We start from the raw sequence: 18,010 nt of genomic DNA, 5'->3' as shown, positions 1-18,010 counted from the left end.
GCCTGCGAGAGATAATTAGTTCAATTCAGCTGTCGGTAAAATGGAATGCTTTATCTCAGCTTAAAAATTGACTATTGATTAATTTACTAAGTGTCTCTGTTTGTTTATGTGCCCAATAGATGTGGGAGGAGGCGATCATTTTGGGAAAGGAACTGGCTGAACAGTACGAGAATGAAATGTTTGACTTTGAGCAGCTCAGCGCATCCTTGGTAAGTAATATTCATCTTGTGTTGAACTTTAGTAGTATACGGACAACTCTAAAATGACACTTTTAGAGCACAGCGACCTGAGGTTTTTTAGATAGAGGACTGTAATATATCTTTATATATAGGTAAGCCTCACAGAGATTAAAATCACTCGTGTAAGAGAGTTCTGGTCCTGGCAGCAACAACATAAGAGAGATGACACAAATAAGTAAATAAGGTCACCAATAAGGATCATACAAAAGAAAAAGCAGCATCATTTTCCACGACACTGAAGCTTCCCATTGTATCTCTCAACAGCGGAAGCAAGCCCAGTTCTACGAGAACATAGTGAAGGTCATCCGGCCCAAACCGGACTACTTTGCCGTTGGCTATTACGGCATGGGCTTCCCCTCCTTCCTACGCGTGAGTATTCACATCAACATGCCTCCCCCGCAGCTCTCGGCTCTCCGCCAACGACTGATAGCGCAGCGTGTGTGAGCCACTTGTCAATAGGTTCACCGCTGCTTGCTTAAATGTCAGCCTCAGTTCTTATGTGTCTCTCACATCTTCCCACGGGTTTTGGGTGTTTTGGCGGGACTCACTTGATAAGCGTCCCACCCGGTCCGGTCTTCACTTACGGTTCACTTACTCACTCGCAGGACATAAACTGTGAATCATAAGCAGCTGCTGCATGTGTGGGCTATTGAGGAGATCGAGAATATTGTGCTGGACGGATCCCGGGAAAAGTGGGGAGAGAGCTGTGAATTAAAAACAATCTCTCTCTCTCTCTCTCTCTCTCTCTCTCTCTCTCCATCCTAGCATCTTCCTCTCTCGTTCATGGTCTTTCTCTTTCTCTCAGCTCCTTCAGTCTTTCTCCTTCCTGTGTTCCTATGTCCGATCAAAAGGCTCGGACACCGCCTTTAATCCCATCACCTGAACTTCTGCTGAACATCACAGGGTGTCCCATCACCGCCTGCAAAGGGAAAGGAAGTGAAACGTTCACATTGTTTTTGGAGGCTGCTAAATCATAGATTATAAGTAGACGCCATCCTGATTTCCAAATCGACCACTATTAGTTGGCCATTAATCATAATGAATATGAACCCTTAATAGGAATAATCACCCCTAAGTCTCTTCAGAACCCCGACCAAGTATACTTAGGCCGTTAAAGCTGAACTGATGTGCACTTCCCCTCTAAATGTCCCGGCTGGCCATGTGCCAATCTGATCCCAGTTTATCACGCATTTAGAATTAGTTTAGCAGCTGTTTGATATCTCCTCACCAGCCTTTTCCAGTGTCTGAGGTGCTACCGTGTGCACGTCAAACCGTCTCTGGCTCTCTGTCTGTGATGGGTCTCCTGCTATCTCCAGAAATCAGACAGAACATTAAATTGATGTAAAAAAGAGAAGTGGCAGTGCTGAGGATTGGTTTCGCTTTGAACATGTTCCCTGTTACAGCTGTCGTCTGGCATGCTACTGAAGGTGACGTTTAAGTCATTTTTACTCGCAAGCAACACACTGTAGTTCTCGCGAAATAAGATCGTTGTTAAAGGGGACAAATCAGGGAAAGCTTTCTTGTGCACATGCATTTGCCTACGAACGCACAAACCGTGAAATAAGACGACGCAGTCAGTTTTCTTTGTGGGCCGCCTCGGTCTGAAAACATGGGTTTCAACAAGCCGTTCCAGATTTGGCTCCCCTTCCTGTGTCACATGCAGGCTCATTAGAATATACCAAACCCCATCTTGATCACCTTTGCAAAGGTGCGGCCATATTTTTCTTGCAAGCCAAATTAGCAGAGAGAAAGGGAACGTTTCAGACGGACGGCGTGGGTGTAGTCAGAACATTAAAGCATGTAAACTTCTTGTGGTAGAAACCCAGAATACCAGTATGAACCTGGAAATGAATAGAATATGTGACCTTTAAAGTGCAGTTTCATGCGGCGTGATCCCCCGATCGTACTCTTTTCATTCTATTATGAACAACAACCAATTCACAATGGTCTTCCGCTACTCTGCGATCTCCATGTGCCCCTGCTAACCCCTTTCATCTGGCAGGGCAGAAACCCCATTACAGACAGGGCAAGCTGCACCGGCCTAATCTAACTGGCCATTTAGACAGCCTTTTAAAGGACAGCTTCTCTTTTTCGCTCTCCTTTTTTTTCTTATTTATGATTGGAAGCCGTTTGACCTTACCTGAAATGACCCAGGCATTTCAGGTAAGGTCAAAATCTTTGCCTATAGGAATCTGGAATCCTTGTGCTACAGTAAGCGAGTGTACAAGCTGGTCTTCAATACCAGTTAATATTACATAGAACACTTTATCCTGATGGAGAGCGAGTCACTTCTCTCGCATTATGGCTTTTTACATTATCCCCCTATAAGGACTCTGGCTTTGCTCTCCCTCCTTGATATATTTCACAATTATGTTGAAATATTTCTGTGCGAGTACGTAGGGAAGCATTCCAGCGCGGCTGACTTATCAAGATGAATTGAGTTCGGAGGGTTTTTGTTTCACACCCCATCTCGCTGTTTGTGTTGCGGCATCGCAGTGTCCTCGGGGAAAAGTCAATTATGGGAGAAAATCAATGCTCTGATAAAGGAATTTTGTATCTACCCCCCTTAAGAATTGATTTTACGCAAGAGCGCTTGATTCAGCCGCTTATGATTTATTAGTTGTTAATGTGGTTGGACACTGGGGTACTCGCTAATTATAAAATGCTCTATATAATGTAATTTGTTCAGATGTGCAGATGCAACTAAGCCATTGATCCCAGTTGTCTTCCTTTTGTTATGTAGTTCTCTTCCATTGCTGGGAACTTCCACAGACTGTTAAACTCTTCTTCTACTTACAAAACAAACATGGCAAAGACATGCACAGCATTTTTATCATTTCAACCTTAAGGGTCACAATGCCTTGTCCTAAGGCTTTGAAACATGACTCAAAGCTTCTATTGTAATTGTTTCGCTCCACAAAGAATCCTCTGAGTTTCTTTCTGCCTTTTGGACACATTAAAGGTTTTCTCAAAGACTTTCTCTCACTTTACTTCCAGTCTGCGTATTTCTCCACCTTCTTTTCCTATCAATGCTTTAAGTAATCCCCGTGTTGAGTTTCCTGTGAGCGCTCCGCTTAAAGGAGCAGTTGAGGGTGTGTGAAAGTTGGTTTGAAATATGTATCCTAACACACCACACTCGGATACGAGCTGTCATGTTCTATCGTTCCAAAAAATGTTCCTCAGACAGACCCCGGAGCACACTGGGGGAGATGAAGGAACGTTCCCGACTCATACATTTTTAGGAGCACTCTGTGCACTCTTCCCATATAACTGTTCCCTTTCCTCCAGCCTCTGTGATACAGCAGTGGATTGAAAGGAATTTCCACACGTTACAGTTTTTCTCTGAAACTATCGCTGCCAAGAGGGCGAGGCATTGATATCTCTTTGCTTTCCCCAGATGTTACAAATCTTACAGTCTGGTATAAGTGTATTGATACAGTGCATGAATCTTGACCATATGTGTTTCATTTCAACTTAACATTGCAGTTTATGATGCTGGTGCTGCTTTGTCACTGTGTGAAACCACCTTTTATACCCGCCAGACCATTGCAGCATGAGTGATTAGTATCTCAATGATTGTCTTTGCCACGACTAACCAGTGTAGGTGTGAGGGTAATCTCCTGCGTGCTGTGCATGAACACAGGGTTTGCTGTGTGGGAGCTATCGTGTAGTGAAGGAATAATAAAAGAAGCCTAGGCTATATCCATAAGAGATCAAGCCGCCTGGATGTGAATATGGCCCAAGATCTTTACATTACTGATTTTGAAATTTCTGAATCTTTTTACAGTGGTTCGAAAAGGCAACTTCAGCAGCCGCGTGTGAAAGAGCCCCCAGCGAAATGTTAGTAGCCATTTGCAGTCTTTGAGTTTGCTAAAAGCAGAAGTAACTCCCCAAGCAAGCCACACTCTCTGAACTCAGCTGGGATTGACTTGCCACTGAATTGGTGCCAAGAACTTTCCGTCACCCTCATTTCCAAGTATTTAATATGGAGATTATGATAATGCATTTTAACCCAGCCACAGTACCGGGCCAAGTAGATTTACAAATCAAAGCCGCTCTCATCCATGTAGCTTTCTGTTAATATTACAATGTTCTGTCCTGACTGCCATCCTTGAGTGAATGTCAGCGACTGGATCTAATCTTTGGTGAAATGGTCCCTGAAATGACCCTGTATGTTGCCAGTGCTGCCGTATTCATAAAATAGGGACAATATGTGTCTGCATAATGTGTGAAAAAAAATGATCAGCTGCTTCCTGCATGATCGGGTGTCCGCCTTCACGTACACGTCCAAGGGCTAAACCGTTTTCTTTATTGTCCTGCAGAACAAAATGTTCATCTACCGCGGGAAGGAGTACGAGCGCAGAGAGGACTTCGAAGCACGTCTGCTCACGCAGTTTCCCAACGCAGAGAAGATGAAGACGACCACGCCGCCCAGCGAGGACATAAAGTGTTCTTCTCTACAGTGTATCCTCAGCAGGAGTCATTTTATTCCCTTTTTAAACAGGAAATGTGCTTTCTTTTCCTAGTTTACTTTCATCAGGTTGTTTTTTCATTTACATTTTTTTATTTACAAAAATTTAAATCATTTATTTAGTTTAGTTTTCGGTTTTGCCGATAGAATTTTGTGAAGCAATAGGATCATAACTTTACAATTTGACTTGGATGGACAGTAACAGGATTATCACCGGGTTCCAATTGATTGTATTCCATTCATTTGAAGTTTGATTTATTTCCTTGATGCTTCTGCTGAAGACATCCAGTGTTTCACGGTTAAACCCATCCTCGACCTGCCTGCCAAGTTCCAAAACAAACCCGTCTCTGAACAAATAGTGAGGTAAGCAGGATATCACCGCTCCGCACGCATTCATTGCTTTACAATTACAGAGTGTGTTACTCAAAGTCACACAGCGAGCATCGCAGTACAGCATGCCCAATTTACTTTCCCCCCCCCCCGTCAGTTTAGTGTGGTGCTTCGAGGGCCGCCGTGGTGAAAGCGATTTAAATCTTGATGTAAATGTGTGTCTGTGTAGAACAAACAGAGGTCGACCTTCTTGTTGTTCTCGTTGGTTATTAACTTGCGCCGGCCGTCTGCTGTTAGTCACTGCGCCAAGTACAACATTGTTTCTCTGACATCATTAATACCTTTGTGTCGCGCGCCGGGGCCACAGCAAACAGTGGGCCCCTGCACTCTCGCTCACTTGTTTGCCCAATCTGTACGCCAGCCATGCACTGCATCAGTCGGCTGTGCAAATTCACTTTGATATGCCACCCGACGCATCGATGGACGTAATTAAAAGAAGACGTTTACTTGGAAAACCTTTAGGCAAATATACCTGCGCACTGATTTTTATCACACGCCTGCACCATTGGTCACATCCCCCTGCAGCAGCCTGTTGGCTTGTTTGCGAACTGTGTCTGATTGGAATATGTAACTCTGTTAATAGCCTAGATTAGACAACCGTGTTTGGAGAGTGATAGAGGACTGTTCCACACCAACTGTCTGTCCGTCTGTCTTTCTCTGCCAACTCTGGTCTCTCTGTTTCTTTCTCCAGCTAGCTCTCACTGTGCTCTCTCTCTCTCTCTCTCTCTCTCTCTCTCTCTCTCTCTCTCTCTCTCTCTCTCTCTCTCTCTCTCTCTCTCTCTCTCTCTCTGTGTCTCTCTCTGTGTGTCTCTCTCTCTCTCTGTTTTCTCTCATATATTCTCTCATCCAGTGCAAAAGATCAGCGGTGCATAATAATGAGACTGAGCTGTTTGAGCCAAAGGGTCACAGCAGCAGGCAGAGCACACACCCTTCTGACCTTGCTTTGTCCAGACCATGCTACTGCATCATCTCCCTAGCCCGCCAGCTAATGACATGTAAAAGTCTTAATTGGGGTAGTGCAGCTGATTTAAAGCTGCTTTATTAATCTGTTTATTAGATCAGAAGCTTAGAGGCCCCCTTTTTCTTTTTTTCTTTTAAAGTTAATGCCTTTCTCAGCTAATTCTCATCCTGTTCATTAAATAGCGTGTTGCCCTTTGTGACCAAGCACAGAAGGGAACATTTGATTGTCGGTGGAATATAAATGGCTCAAGTACCATTAAGACCTGAGTCACAAAATCTGTGTGTGGTCTGTTCATCAGCGATACATAAACAGTGCTTTAGTAGAAAAAGCTCTGCACACACTTACTGCAGAGGTTTTGGAACAGGCACTGATTCCTTACATATTTTATTCATAATTGTTTGCTGATAATGGCAATGCATGCTCTTGGAAACATATGGCATTGTTTTAGGAATGCAATATGCTAAATCATCTCTGAACTCATTTCCCAAGGAGAGTGTGAATGTGGATTTCTGTAGGCAATGCAGACAAATAAAAAGATGGTAAAAGAGCAAGCAATGTGTCTGTGTGGGGGACTGTGTGTGTGTGTCCAGACAGCTGCTCCCACAGCCACTATGCAACACCATCATTTTCCTAGTGTGAAAAGTCTATTAACCCGATTTGGCAAAGTTCATCCCCGCTAGTCATGTGTCTCTGTTGTGTGCTGCAGCTTCTCTATATGTCTGACACGTCGGACTAACCTCAGGTGCTGCCGGTGACGTGTGTGACCCAAAAAATGAATTTCTTTGCCATGTAGATGAGGCAGCTAGTCGAAACCAACATGCTAAATGCCACAGTTCCTGGCAGAGCTAGCCTGGGGGAGGCCTGTCCTGTGTTTGACCTGAAGCAAAGCAATCAACCTTTGAATCAAGCTGTAGATTGCCCATAACAGTTTTAATTTACTCAGGCTCTGACTTTCTCTCTCCTCAGCTTCTACACAGTAAATGAAGTCCATAAATTCCAGTATTCCAGGCCAGTGAGGAAGGGCGAGAATGACCCCGACAACGAGTTTGCGGTAATTGCTGTCTCTTTTTTTCCCCACTATGACTTGGCTTGTCCATTTAATTTTGTCTAATAAATTATTTGTTAACATTACAATCATCATGAGCATAATGTTAACGCTCTTTTTAAATGGGGGGGGGGGGGTATTAAGCCAGTTAATTTCTAAAAAAGAACACGTAGGCTACTTTGGTGTTGAACTATAATGTAGAGCATTTTAATAAAGATCATTAAAAGTTGATCAAATAGTCGCATTTAATTTATGGATTGGAGGGATATTCCTCCGCTGTATTTATAATCCCATGTTTTAGTTTTGACATATGATAGCTGGAATAGATACACACACACACACACACACACACACACCACAGATACACAAACAGTTAACAGATTTCACAGCAATGTTCATCTGCAAGATAAAGTACTTAGTAGTTACAATAAGCAGAATAAAGCTTCTTCTCCGACGCTGTGTTGCAGCAAACGTTTTAATTTGTGTCCGTTTTGGTTTTCTTTGTCGAGGTATTGCTACTGCCGTTTTTAATTTATTATAGGATGCTGCTGGATTATTGTTTGTGTTTTTTTTTTTAGACATTTGTTGTTGTTGTTTCCAGAAAAGTGAATCATTAAGAAAGCAGAACTCATTAAACACAGGAAAACGTGCCAACAAGACCATCCAGAGTGTATAAAGTAGTTGACAGTGATCCAAATCTTGCCTAGTGCAACTATTACTGTCAACTCCTGCTTTTTAGTACCTCTTATGAATTATGTGTTGTACACACTTAATATCCATGTTGACGAGGGTGAAAAATCAAATCCATTCACATTTTCCTCCCGAGTGTTGACTGTAACATCGTTTCAGCTGAGCAGGATGATGTATTTAAGTCGTCTCACACTGACTCTGAGTGTCAGTGAGGTGATGCTAGACATATTGCATCTGTCAAACCTATTAAGCTCTAAAGTAGTAAGTGTGCTCTAAAGCTGACACTAATGCTTCAGATTGGCGTATTGTTCTCCTGTGGTGTATGTTGTTCTTATTAAAGATATAATGTTTCACATTTCCTCGTTAATATGTCTAAAAACAACTAGACCTATGTTCTACGTTAGTTTTGGAGAGGAGGCGATCTTTTCAGATAATTCGGATGCCGGTAAAATCCTCGTGAACGTTTGGATCTTAAGTTATCAGAGAAACAAGCTCAGCAAACATTAGTAACAACTCGATTGGCAACCCCTCTGGGATGTCTGTTGAGATTTTAAAGTGAAACTGCTTGATTCAGTGCTTTCAATCACCTGGTCCGTTTGTTTTTGGAGAGAAGGAGATCTCTGGAGATACTAGCTCCCGTTAAAAAAACCTCCTGAACGATGAACAATGAAGAAATCCTTAGCGGGAGAAGCTGACTGCAATGATAGTGTAGGCCAGTGGTTTTCAACCTTGCTTTGGCCAAGGCACAGCAAAGACCAAGGCAAAATCTCAAGGCACACCTGTATTCATATCGAGTGTGTGAGGGGAGGGGGGGGGGGGGGGGGGTGCTGTCGGGGCTCCGGTGCGAAGTGCTGTCGGACTAATTACGTGAAATTGGATAATTTACCACGGCACACCTGACGATCTCTTGCGGCACACTAGTGAGTAAGCCTTAATGAGCTGCCGTCCAGACAGGGAGGTAGTGTCCGCCTCTATCCCGTCAGCTCCCTCTGAAATGAGCTTTGATTGAACAACCATTACATCATCTTACTCCCATTCATGCAACAACAAAAACAGCCTAAAAGCATGCATTAATGCTGTTTGACACAAAACCAATTCATGTGTCGTGTCAGTTGATTTCTGAGCTGTGCTCTGATTGTGTGTCTCTTGTCATTTTGTCAACAGAACATGTGGATCGAGAGGACCACGTACTCGACAGCATACAAACTTCCTGGCATCCTGCGCTGGTTTGAAGTCAAGTCAGTCTCCACAGTGAGTATGAAGGACCTGTGTGCCAGGCAGGCCTTCTAATCAGATGAGGATCTGCAGCCCTGCTCAGAGGCAATCGATATGATTTGTCCACTTAAGCTGTATAGACAGCCGTGTGGCATGCCACTCCCCGGACTGACGACGGGGCACGTTCTCTCTCTGCCAGAGGGCTCACATTGATTTGCCAAGCACTCCTTAAAGACTGTATCCACTGGAAATAGCTACACAGCACAAATACAACTTGAGGAGAGTTGATTTTCCTGTAATAGAAATACCTGGATTGCTGTATTAAAAAAAAAAAAAAAACCCTGTTGATGACAGGATGCTCTAACAGCTGCAACAAATGACTTTAAGTGTTTACTGATGCACTTGGAGCGAGCACATTTCCACTCCATCCCACGGAAACTGCATTAAAGTTTCATTATTTTAGCTCTGTAGTTCTGACTAATTAAAACGCTGGTCTGGTGTCCCCATTCTGGGCTGGGATGCTGTCTGCTGGAAGAGGGAGTGTGGAGTAATGAGGGCAGTAATATGAGTTTGAGCACAAAGAGCAGGTTACAGTGTCACTTAGAGCCAAAACACCCATCTCATTCCTTTTTAGTTTGTCATTAGTTCGTCTCAAACTGATGCTCTACTTAGCATGATGATCCAGCCTTAGTGTGGCCCAATCAATTACTCTTTATTTGTTGCTTTAATTAGTCCCTTTCTTGTCTGTGCCGCTGGTGAAAGGGGCACTTCTCGGAGGTTATCTTTAGCCAAGGTGTTAAACTGGAGTCTGCTCACTCAGCATTCATCGCAATCAAAGCGCACCACATGGCACCAACACAGCAGGCAGCTTGGACATTTAGCAAACCACAATGTTTCTTCTGGTGGCTACATCCTTAGCACAATCATTTCATTACAAACATTTGTATTCCCCCACACCCCTAACTCCCAATTCCATATAGTAATATTCTCCATTGCCACACTAATTCCGAGCAGAGGCCTCTTCCTTCAGGCTGGGTAGGAACATACTGTCAGAAGCAGCTTGGCCTCCAGATGAGCCGGGGAGAGGCCAGGTCCCCGAGGTTAGACTCTCTATTTAAAGCTTAATGACCGGGCTGAGATTCACCAAGCTAAAGCCTTCAATCTGACAATGCTTTTTACCAAGCTGTCCTGAGACATGCTAGCACAGATTGGAGATGTGTCTCTCTGGCACAACGTCTTTATTTAGTTTTTGGTCTGACATTTACTCAACAATCCACTCCTGAAATTCTTACTAGCAAGCTTGGGGGTTTTTTCTCCACCCAAAAGTAATGATATTGCCTCCACGTGGAGTTACATGGATTGAATTTTCTTTCACACAGTTGTGGAATTAATGTCAGCATTTCCAAGCATTTTATTCATCTTTTCTCAGAATGTATATTATGTTGACATGGGAAGTGAAATTCCCGTACACCAATGCACTATCCATCTTCATTTGACATTTGCAAGTTCATGTTTGGGCGCGGTGGAAAATGATTAATTGCTCCTCTACCCTACATGATTTATGAGCATAGTTAAGGGTTCCAAAGCCCATCTTCTCATAACACATCCCTAGTCAGTGAACACAAAATGTTTACACTTGATTGTAGGGATTACAGTGGTGATATATGTATGTATAAATATATATATATATTCTGAAACGGGTGAGTAGAAGCTGAGAATATTTGATGACAACTTCATTTACTGTGCTGCACAGGAGGAGATCAGTCCACTGGAGAACGCCATGGAAACGATGCAGCTGACCAATGAGAAGATCAGCAGCATGGTGCAGAGGCATCTCAACGACCCCAACCTTCCCATCAACCCCCTCTCCATGCTGCTCAATGGGATTGTGGACCCAGCTGTCATGGGGGGTTTTACCAACTATGAGAAGGTAGTCAACATAAGGAATCTGGATTCAATTCTATTTCTATACAGGGTTTCAGCAGGTCCTTTATAAACAGGTGTAGAGGTCTTGAAATGAACACTGTGGTGTTAACTGCAAATCATCGAGGTTTTCTATCTCCATGGTGACTGTCATGCTACCAGCTTCTTAGGATTTAGATTTAAGATTGAGATAGATTAAGATTTAGATTGCTGTTAGCAGTACTACTATCGTATTATTTAAACATGGCTGAGATGAGAAGAACATAACACACATCGTGTCCACTAAATACGAAGCGAGAGCCAAAAATTGTTAGCTTAGCATAAAGACTGTAAGCAAGCTAGCCTGCTTCTCTCCTAAGGTAACAACATCCACCTACCAGCATCTCTAAAGCTCATTGCACACCTTACATTACTTCAGCAGAGGCAGGAAGTCACTGCACCAGCACATAAACCCTGCAACATGCAACGTCCTTTTTACACTTCAGTTGTTGTAAAGACACGAGACGTGTATGTGTAAAGTGAGCGTTAGCCGTACCGATAGGCACATGTTGGACGGAGCCAGGCTAGCTGTTTCCATTCTTTACGCTAAGCTAAGCTAACCACCTACTGCTCCAGCTTCATATCTAGCATACAGGCATGGAAGTGCTGTCAATCTCCTCTTACCCTGATATAAAAAGTGAATAAGTGGATTTCCCATAATGTCGAACACAAGATGTATCTTGTTAGTCAGCACATGTCTGGTGTTCTCACTGGTTTGTGAGCTGCACACTTTATTCACCGTAACACAATAGCGACTCCTGTAGAAAGGGAAACTATTTTTACTTTCTGTTTGATAAATAAACTAAAAAAGTGATAGTATATATCACAACCTCGTGAAACGATGCAGTATGAGTCAGAGGAGGAACGACGTGAATTATTTGCCCTCGGGTCACTCCATCTCAGGGAAATAGTGCAGGTGATGGAGGAGAGACGGATGTCTCGTTGTAAGTTTTTCTCATCTTAACAGCCCCTCCCAATGCTGTCTCCCTTGACTTGTCGGGTTTTTTTTCTCCCCCAGTTTCTCATTTTATTTATATTACAAACCTTTCAGATTGTGCCTCCTGTCTTCGCCTGTACTTACCCACGTGTCTCCTCTCCCTCTTCTCCAGGCCTTCTTCAATGATAAGTACGTACAGGAACACACAGAGGACCTTGAGAAGCTGGAGAAACTGAAAGACTTCATCGCCTGGCAGGTGAGGCTGAAGTTCATAATGCTCATCTTCAGCTATGTGGAGTGCATATGATCATAGTAAAGCATCATACTGTGGTTTGTAAAGCACCAGGCTGTCAGGGGAGAGGGTCATTGCCTTTTGCCTTGTTTACTTTAAAAGATGACATTTTTCATCCTATTACATAGTATGTCTTCTTCTGTGGTACATGTATAGAGCAGAGGAAGACACTGAGTGTGATGAGATGGTACGGAGTAGCATGACATGCATGAAAATGTGAATTCATGCCACTTGGCCTTTCAGCTTTTTTTCATTTGCATTGATTCACTTCGGCCTTCGAGGTGCTGAAAGCATCGTGTCCAGTTACTACGCTTTAAGTTATTATTGAGTTTGTTAATGGAAACGGCACCAGAAATGAGGGAGTCATGCACCACCCTGTAGATGCCGGGCGGAGTGTTTCACATGCACAGTGGACAGTTTGAATGCTGAAGTATACTTGTTCTGTTCTGTATATTACAGCATTTATATCTGAAATGTTTTCCACTTACTAAAGCGATTATGCTGCAAAAAAACCCGAAAGAAAAACTGTTAAAGGTTACAGCTTAAAATATAATATATTTTCAAGAACTTGTGAGTGCACTGCCAAGAGTGTCCAATGACAGTAACTGAAGTGAGCAGGGGAAAAGTGTGTTAAAGAGCTCAGTGGAGATAATGGGTAGGGAGAGTGCTGCAGCAAACGTTCTGAAGTTAGGGAGGATGCTCCACAGTGTGAACACACGGCGTGAGATCAGTATTGGTGTTTTTCCGCGAGCTCTGCACCCTCTCCGAGCCTGAAGGAAGTGCACACACAGCAGACGAGAAATGCGCATACACACATGTTGTTGGAATACATCACAGCGTGTGCAGTTTAACAGATTACTGTGAAACTCCACAGATCTTTAGCTCATTTGTGGCTCATCTCTGATTAATAAACTCCTGGCTGTCTGTGCTTTTCTAGTGGAATAACAAAAACGTCCTCCCTTCGGGATATTATAAAGCTGCACTGTGGGTTTTCTGTTTTGTTTTGCTTCTTTTATGACTCTCGCTGAACTAAGGATCAATTTAATAATCAGGAAGTCACGGTTTCCCTGCCTTATGGTTCACCAAGGAATTGGGCACAGATTGGAGCAGTTTCTGTATCTGCTTCCTATCGCTAGTTTCAAGGGAAAAGTAAGTTAATTGAATTTGCAATAGTTGTTCCCCTCTCCGTTCTTGTAAAATAGGTCAACTCTGTGCTCTGCATCTCTGGCGGAACTCCTCCGAATATGAAAAGTGATTTTGTGTTTGTGAAAACCTTTTGTTCTCTAGAAGACACGCAGGAATACATTGGCTTCTTATTTGATGTCATTTGTGACGCTGCTCGCATATTTGTTTTTTTCCTTAGCTGTAAGGCTGTTTTTATAATTACTATTCCCCATATAAGTTGTAGCTCTCGTTTTTCCTTATTTATTTTTATGAAGACAGATTGTGTAAACATGAGGAAATGTAGAGTGTCACTGACTGGAGTAGAAGTCAAAGCAGGTGAGGGGGAACCTAAAAATAAACGCGTCGCTCCTGGAAAGACGAGAATGTGACAAATGCATTATATCTGACGAGGTTGAAGTCTTCAACTAGGTTGTACCTTTTAAGACCTATCAAGTTATTTTTACATCCATCTCCAAGCAAAGAACAATAATGTCTGTTTCTGTCTAAAAGCTTTGCGCTGGCTCCAATGCAACGCTAAAGCCCAATCCATCTCGGCATCAATTTGAGATTTCAGCTTGAAAACTCACTGCAATTTGAAAAATGTAGCAATGCACAGCGCTAATGAGCAACAGCTCTCGTGTACATCCCAGTCACACCATTATGAAATAAAGTTGCTGCCCCTATCTGGGCAGCTGTGCCCAGTTAAATACGTCCTTCACATCAAAGCTGTAACATAAAAGTGTTTAAGAAGCACAAAAATACACGATTGAAGTTGTTTGGGTGCGATCATCACAGAAACGTGTCTTAGAGGAAGAAGTAATGCGTTTTGCGGAGCCCACGCCAAAACATCCACACAAGGAAGCTTTAAAGACATGACTAAGGCAGAGAGCTGTTGATTTGAAATGGCATCCGCCGTCTCCTTGCCAGAGCCAGCATGCTTGTTTGTGTCGCGTCTTGAATCCTTCTAAATGAGACAAATGAAGGAGCGCCTGCTCCAATAAACAAACTAAACGGTTCGAAATGAGCCGGTGTGCACTGTTATTCTGAAATACCCATTGTCCTCGTCAAGTAATTAGAGAGGAAATGAGCAACTGGAAATCAGGAAATTAGGTATCGCGAAAACGCTCCCATGCAAATATAAAGTCAGTTTTCTGTGATATATCTGGATATAATTAACAGAATCTCTTGACAGCTGCCTAAATTAGCACCTGACACTTCCCACTGCAGCGTGATCCAGTCTGTTGAGGGTTGTTAAGGGCAGCTGAGCGATCAATACATTGAATACCGGCTCTCAGAAGGCAGACTTCACCAGGGCATTGTCATCATAATCTTTCGGTGACAATTCTGTTTTCTTTATTGTGTATTTTGATTACGTGTTTTGCTGGTCCTTTCATCTTGTTTATATATATATATATATATATATATATATATATATAGCAGAGTCTGCCGCGCCTATTACTCTGTCTGACTCCTCACTGGCTTTGTACGTCTCTAAGACCTTTGTGATCTTCATGAAAGGTCTCAATATGTCAGCAAAGCCTTAATACCCAGCATCTCAAAAGAAAACGTCCAGCACCCTAGGGAGTGGCAGAGAACTCTGTGCATTCGAGAGGGGTAGAGGGGCAGAGGGGCAGAAGTCAGCTAAAAACACGAGGCTCTGAGAGACTCTGCTGATCTGCAGCAACACCATTTCTTTCATACTTCTTCTCGGCTGCGTCAATGCAGTCGGGGCTTCATTTGTAATCGCAGCATGCCTCACAAAGTGCGTCGTGAAATGTTTAGTTCAAAAGTTGTGGTGTGCATGGAAATATGATGGGATGCAGACGCACAATGAGGCGTCAACACTTCAGTTTATGTGTTCTGCGAGTGCAGAGAACGAGCAACGTTGATCATATCGCAGAGGAACATCCGGTCTCAATTGTATTATCTGTTGCTTTGCTCTGTCTAGTTTGCTCCCTATTTACAATAAACTTTTATGGGTTCATGATGCCCCTATTGTTTATGCCACATTTATAGCTGCAATAAATGATTTCCCACAACTATGGAAGTATTTCTGCCTGGCTAACTTGTTTAGGCCGTGACACCAATTGGCATCTGTCTCTTTAGCTTTGGCATTTACAGCAACTCATTTACTTTGGCACATTTCTTTGCTCAGAAGCTAACACTCGGCAACTGCTTGGATTTTCTTACCCTTTTTAATTGACTTTACTGTGTCTTACTTCTTCTAATATATATATATATATATATATATATATATATAGTTGTTAAAGCTGACACTGTTGCTGTGGACTTTGTGCCGACTAAGATGAACAAACCAACCTTCTGGCCTTGGACTTTCCCAGCTAACATTTCAGTTTCTCACACACAGATTTCTTTCTGCCACTCCAACTTTGCCCTTTTCTCCTATAAAAATAACTCTTAAATAAAATAACTCGTAAGCGTTGTATGCTAACCTTTGGCGCGGAATCTTTTTTAAATGCAGCTATGCATGCTAGTGCCTCAGTGCCTACTTATCTGATATTAACAGGTAATATCTCTGACTGATTAAAAACATGGTATATGTGATTAGACTAGTGAGCGTGAATGCGACCTTGAGCCTCGTTGTCTTCCACAATAAGCTCATCGCTGTGAAGCCATCAAGCAGAATTCTGTTGCCATGCCGCCACTCAGTCGCACTCCATCATCCTAAGGTCTATAAAAAGATATGGGTATCCTGAGAGACGGAAATCTCGTCTCAGCCTTTACTCTCACTCTTCTTTTCCCCCATTTTTATCTATTTCCTCTCACAACACTTCGTCCTTTCTGACTCCTCTCCCTCACTCCTAACCCTTTCCCCCCTCTCTGCCTCTCTTTCCTTTCACAGTCTCTCTCTCTCAGCCTCCTCCTCTGCACCCTTTCTCTCCTCCAAAAGTTCCCAGCGGTGATGATGAAGGTGCTCAATATCAGGGGGAATCCTCGCAGGGTGTCTGTAGCATTCTGTCATTTATCTTTCTGTGTCAGAGCTTTGATTTTGTGGAGCACAGCACACTAACTAACATTCAGTGAGTGAAATATCCTGGATTCTTTTCCACATGCTCAGTCTCTCTTTTCAAGTCAACTCACGATGTGCTTCTCCTATCATAGGAAGCTGTTTAATGTATTGGCACGGTGTGTTACATGGCTGAGAACCTGAAGCTACAACATTATATAAGCCTTTCCATATGTTGAAACATGTGTAAATAAAACATGCACAGTTAGACTATTACCAAAGGTTGCATCACAAAACTGAATTAGCGTTGCGTGCAGGCGGAGTGAAGCTGTAGCCAGCTGTGGAGAGGCAGTATGCTGAATTAAATATCCTCTAATGCGGTTTATTTAGTTTTGACTTATTCATAAGTACGGTTGGGTATCGTTTAGATTTTAACGATTCCGGTTCCGATACCGGTTCTTCTTATTGATTTCAGTTCTTAACCGTTCTGCCTTTTGCATTTCTTTGAGGGGGTCAAAACAGGTCACATGCTTATTTCACAGGGACAAAAACGTATTTATGAAAACCTTTACACATATCCACAATTCTCTTCATATGGTTTATGGAACCTGTAAATTAATTGCATACAGTTACAGTTCTGAAAGGTGCAATTTCAGATGTTACAATTTGACCCGGTGTCCCCTACTGTAACACTGACAACCTGCCGACACGACCAACAGACACCGGGCCAGCGAATACAGCCAGTCAGCTGCCTGCTCGCAAAAGTTTTTTTTTTTAAAGTGTTCACTACTCTTCCCATAGTGGCGAGACGAAACAAAACTTTGGATTTGGTTCTTACTTGGAACCAAGTTTCGGTTTCAAACCTTATTAATAAGCATAAAAGCATAAGCTGCTTTCCTTTCACCCTCAACAGTTCTTCTCACTTATGGTGTTTAGGCAGTTTACAGTTGCCATGGGGAAAGAAAAGGTGTTATTACCGCAGCTGACTGTAGCTGCTTTCTGGCAAGTTATTGTGCAATGTTCCACACCTAAAGATGGCATGTAGCACTAAAACACCAGGTTTATGATTATTATTTTATTTTATGTGAGAAAAATCACTGGAAGGGTCGCTTCCTAAGGGATGACGCTTCCTCCTCGTCCCAGATTTAGTCAGCAGAGCGTGCTGACACTGACTGTGACACTGGGCTTTCAGCAGTCTCTGTCTCTCTCTGTCTCTCTCTGTCTCCCTCTCTGTGTCTCCCTCTCTCTGTCTCCCTCTCTCTGTCTCCCTCCCTCTCCCTGTCTTTCTCTGTCTCCCTCTCTCTCCCTCTCTCTGTCTCTCTCTGTCTCTGTCTCCCTCTCTCTCTCTGTCTCCCTCTCTCTGTCTCTGTCTCCCTCTCTCTCTCCCTCTCTCTGTCTCCATCTCTCTGTCTCTCTCTGTCTCCCTCTCTCTCTCTCTCTGTCTCCCTCTCTCTGTCTCCCTCTCTCTGTCTCTCTGTCTCTGTCTCCCTCTCCTCTCTCTCTCTTCTCTGTCTCTCTCTGTCTCTGTCTCCCTCTCTCTCTCTCTCTCTCTCTGTCTCCCTCTCTCTGTCTCCCTCTCTCTGTCTCCCTCTCTCTGTCTCCCTCTCTCTGTCTCTGTCTCCTCTCTCTCTCCCTCTCTCTGTCTCTCTCTGTCCTCTGTCTCCCTCTCTCTCTCT

The 18,010-nt window shown here is 43.2% G+C and overlaps 1 protein-coding gene across 2 annotated transcripts in view; it reads left to right on the top strand.

The window, feature by feature from the left end:
• The window catches only part of dock1 (dedicator of cytokinesis 1), a 156,482-nt gene that overhangs the window by 130,129 nt on the left and 8,343 nt on the right, over positions 1–18,010 (top strand). For both annotated transcript variants that reach the window (XM_029455855.1, XM_029455854.1), the window contains 8 exons: positions 120–209; positions 504–608; positions 4,562–4,703; positions 4,992–5,073; positions 7,028–7,112; positions 8,961–9,047; positions 10,765–10,941; positions 12,083–12,166. In XM_029455855.1, the coding sequence (XP_029311715.1) occupies positions 120–209; positions 504–608; positions 4,562–4,703; positions 4,992–5,073; positions 7,028–7,112; positions 8,961–9,047; positions 10,765–10,941; positions 12,083–12,166 (852 nt within the window). The remainder of the gene's footprint in view (positions 1–119; positions 210–503; positions 609–4,561; positions 4,704–4,991; positions 5,074–7,027; positions 7,113–8,960; positions 9,048–10,764; positions 10,942–12,082; positions 12,167–18,010) is intronic.

Source organism: Cottoperca gobio, chromosome 19, assembly GCF_900634415.1.
Source record: "Cottoperca gobio chromosome 19, fCotGob3.1, whole genome shotgun sequence".
NCBI lineage: Eukaryota > Metazoa > Chordata > Actinopteri > Perciformes > Bovichtidae > Cottoperca > Cottoperca gobio.
The sequence above is the reverse complement of the archived record's forward strand: the minus strand, read 5'-3'. Positions and strand labels throughout refer to the sequence as shown.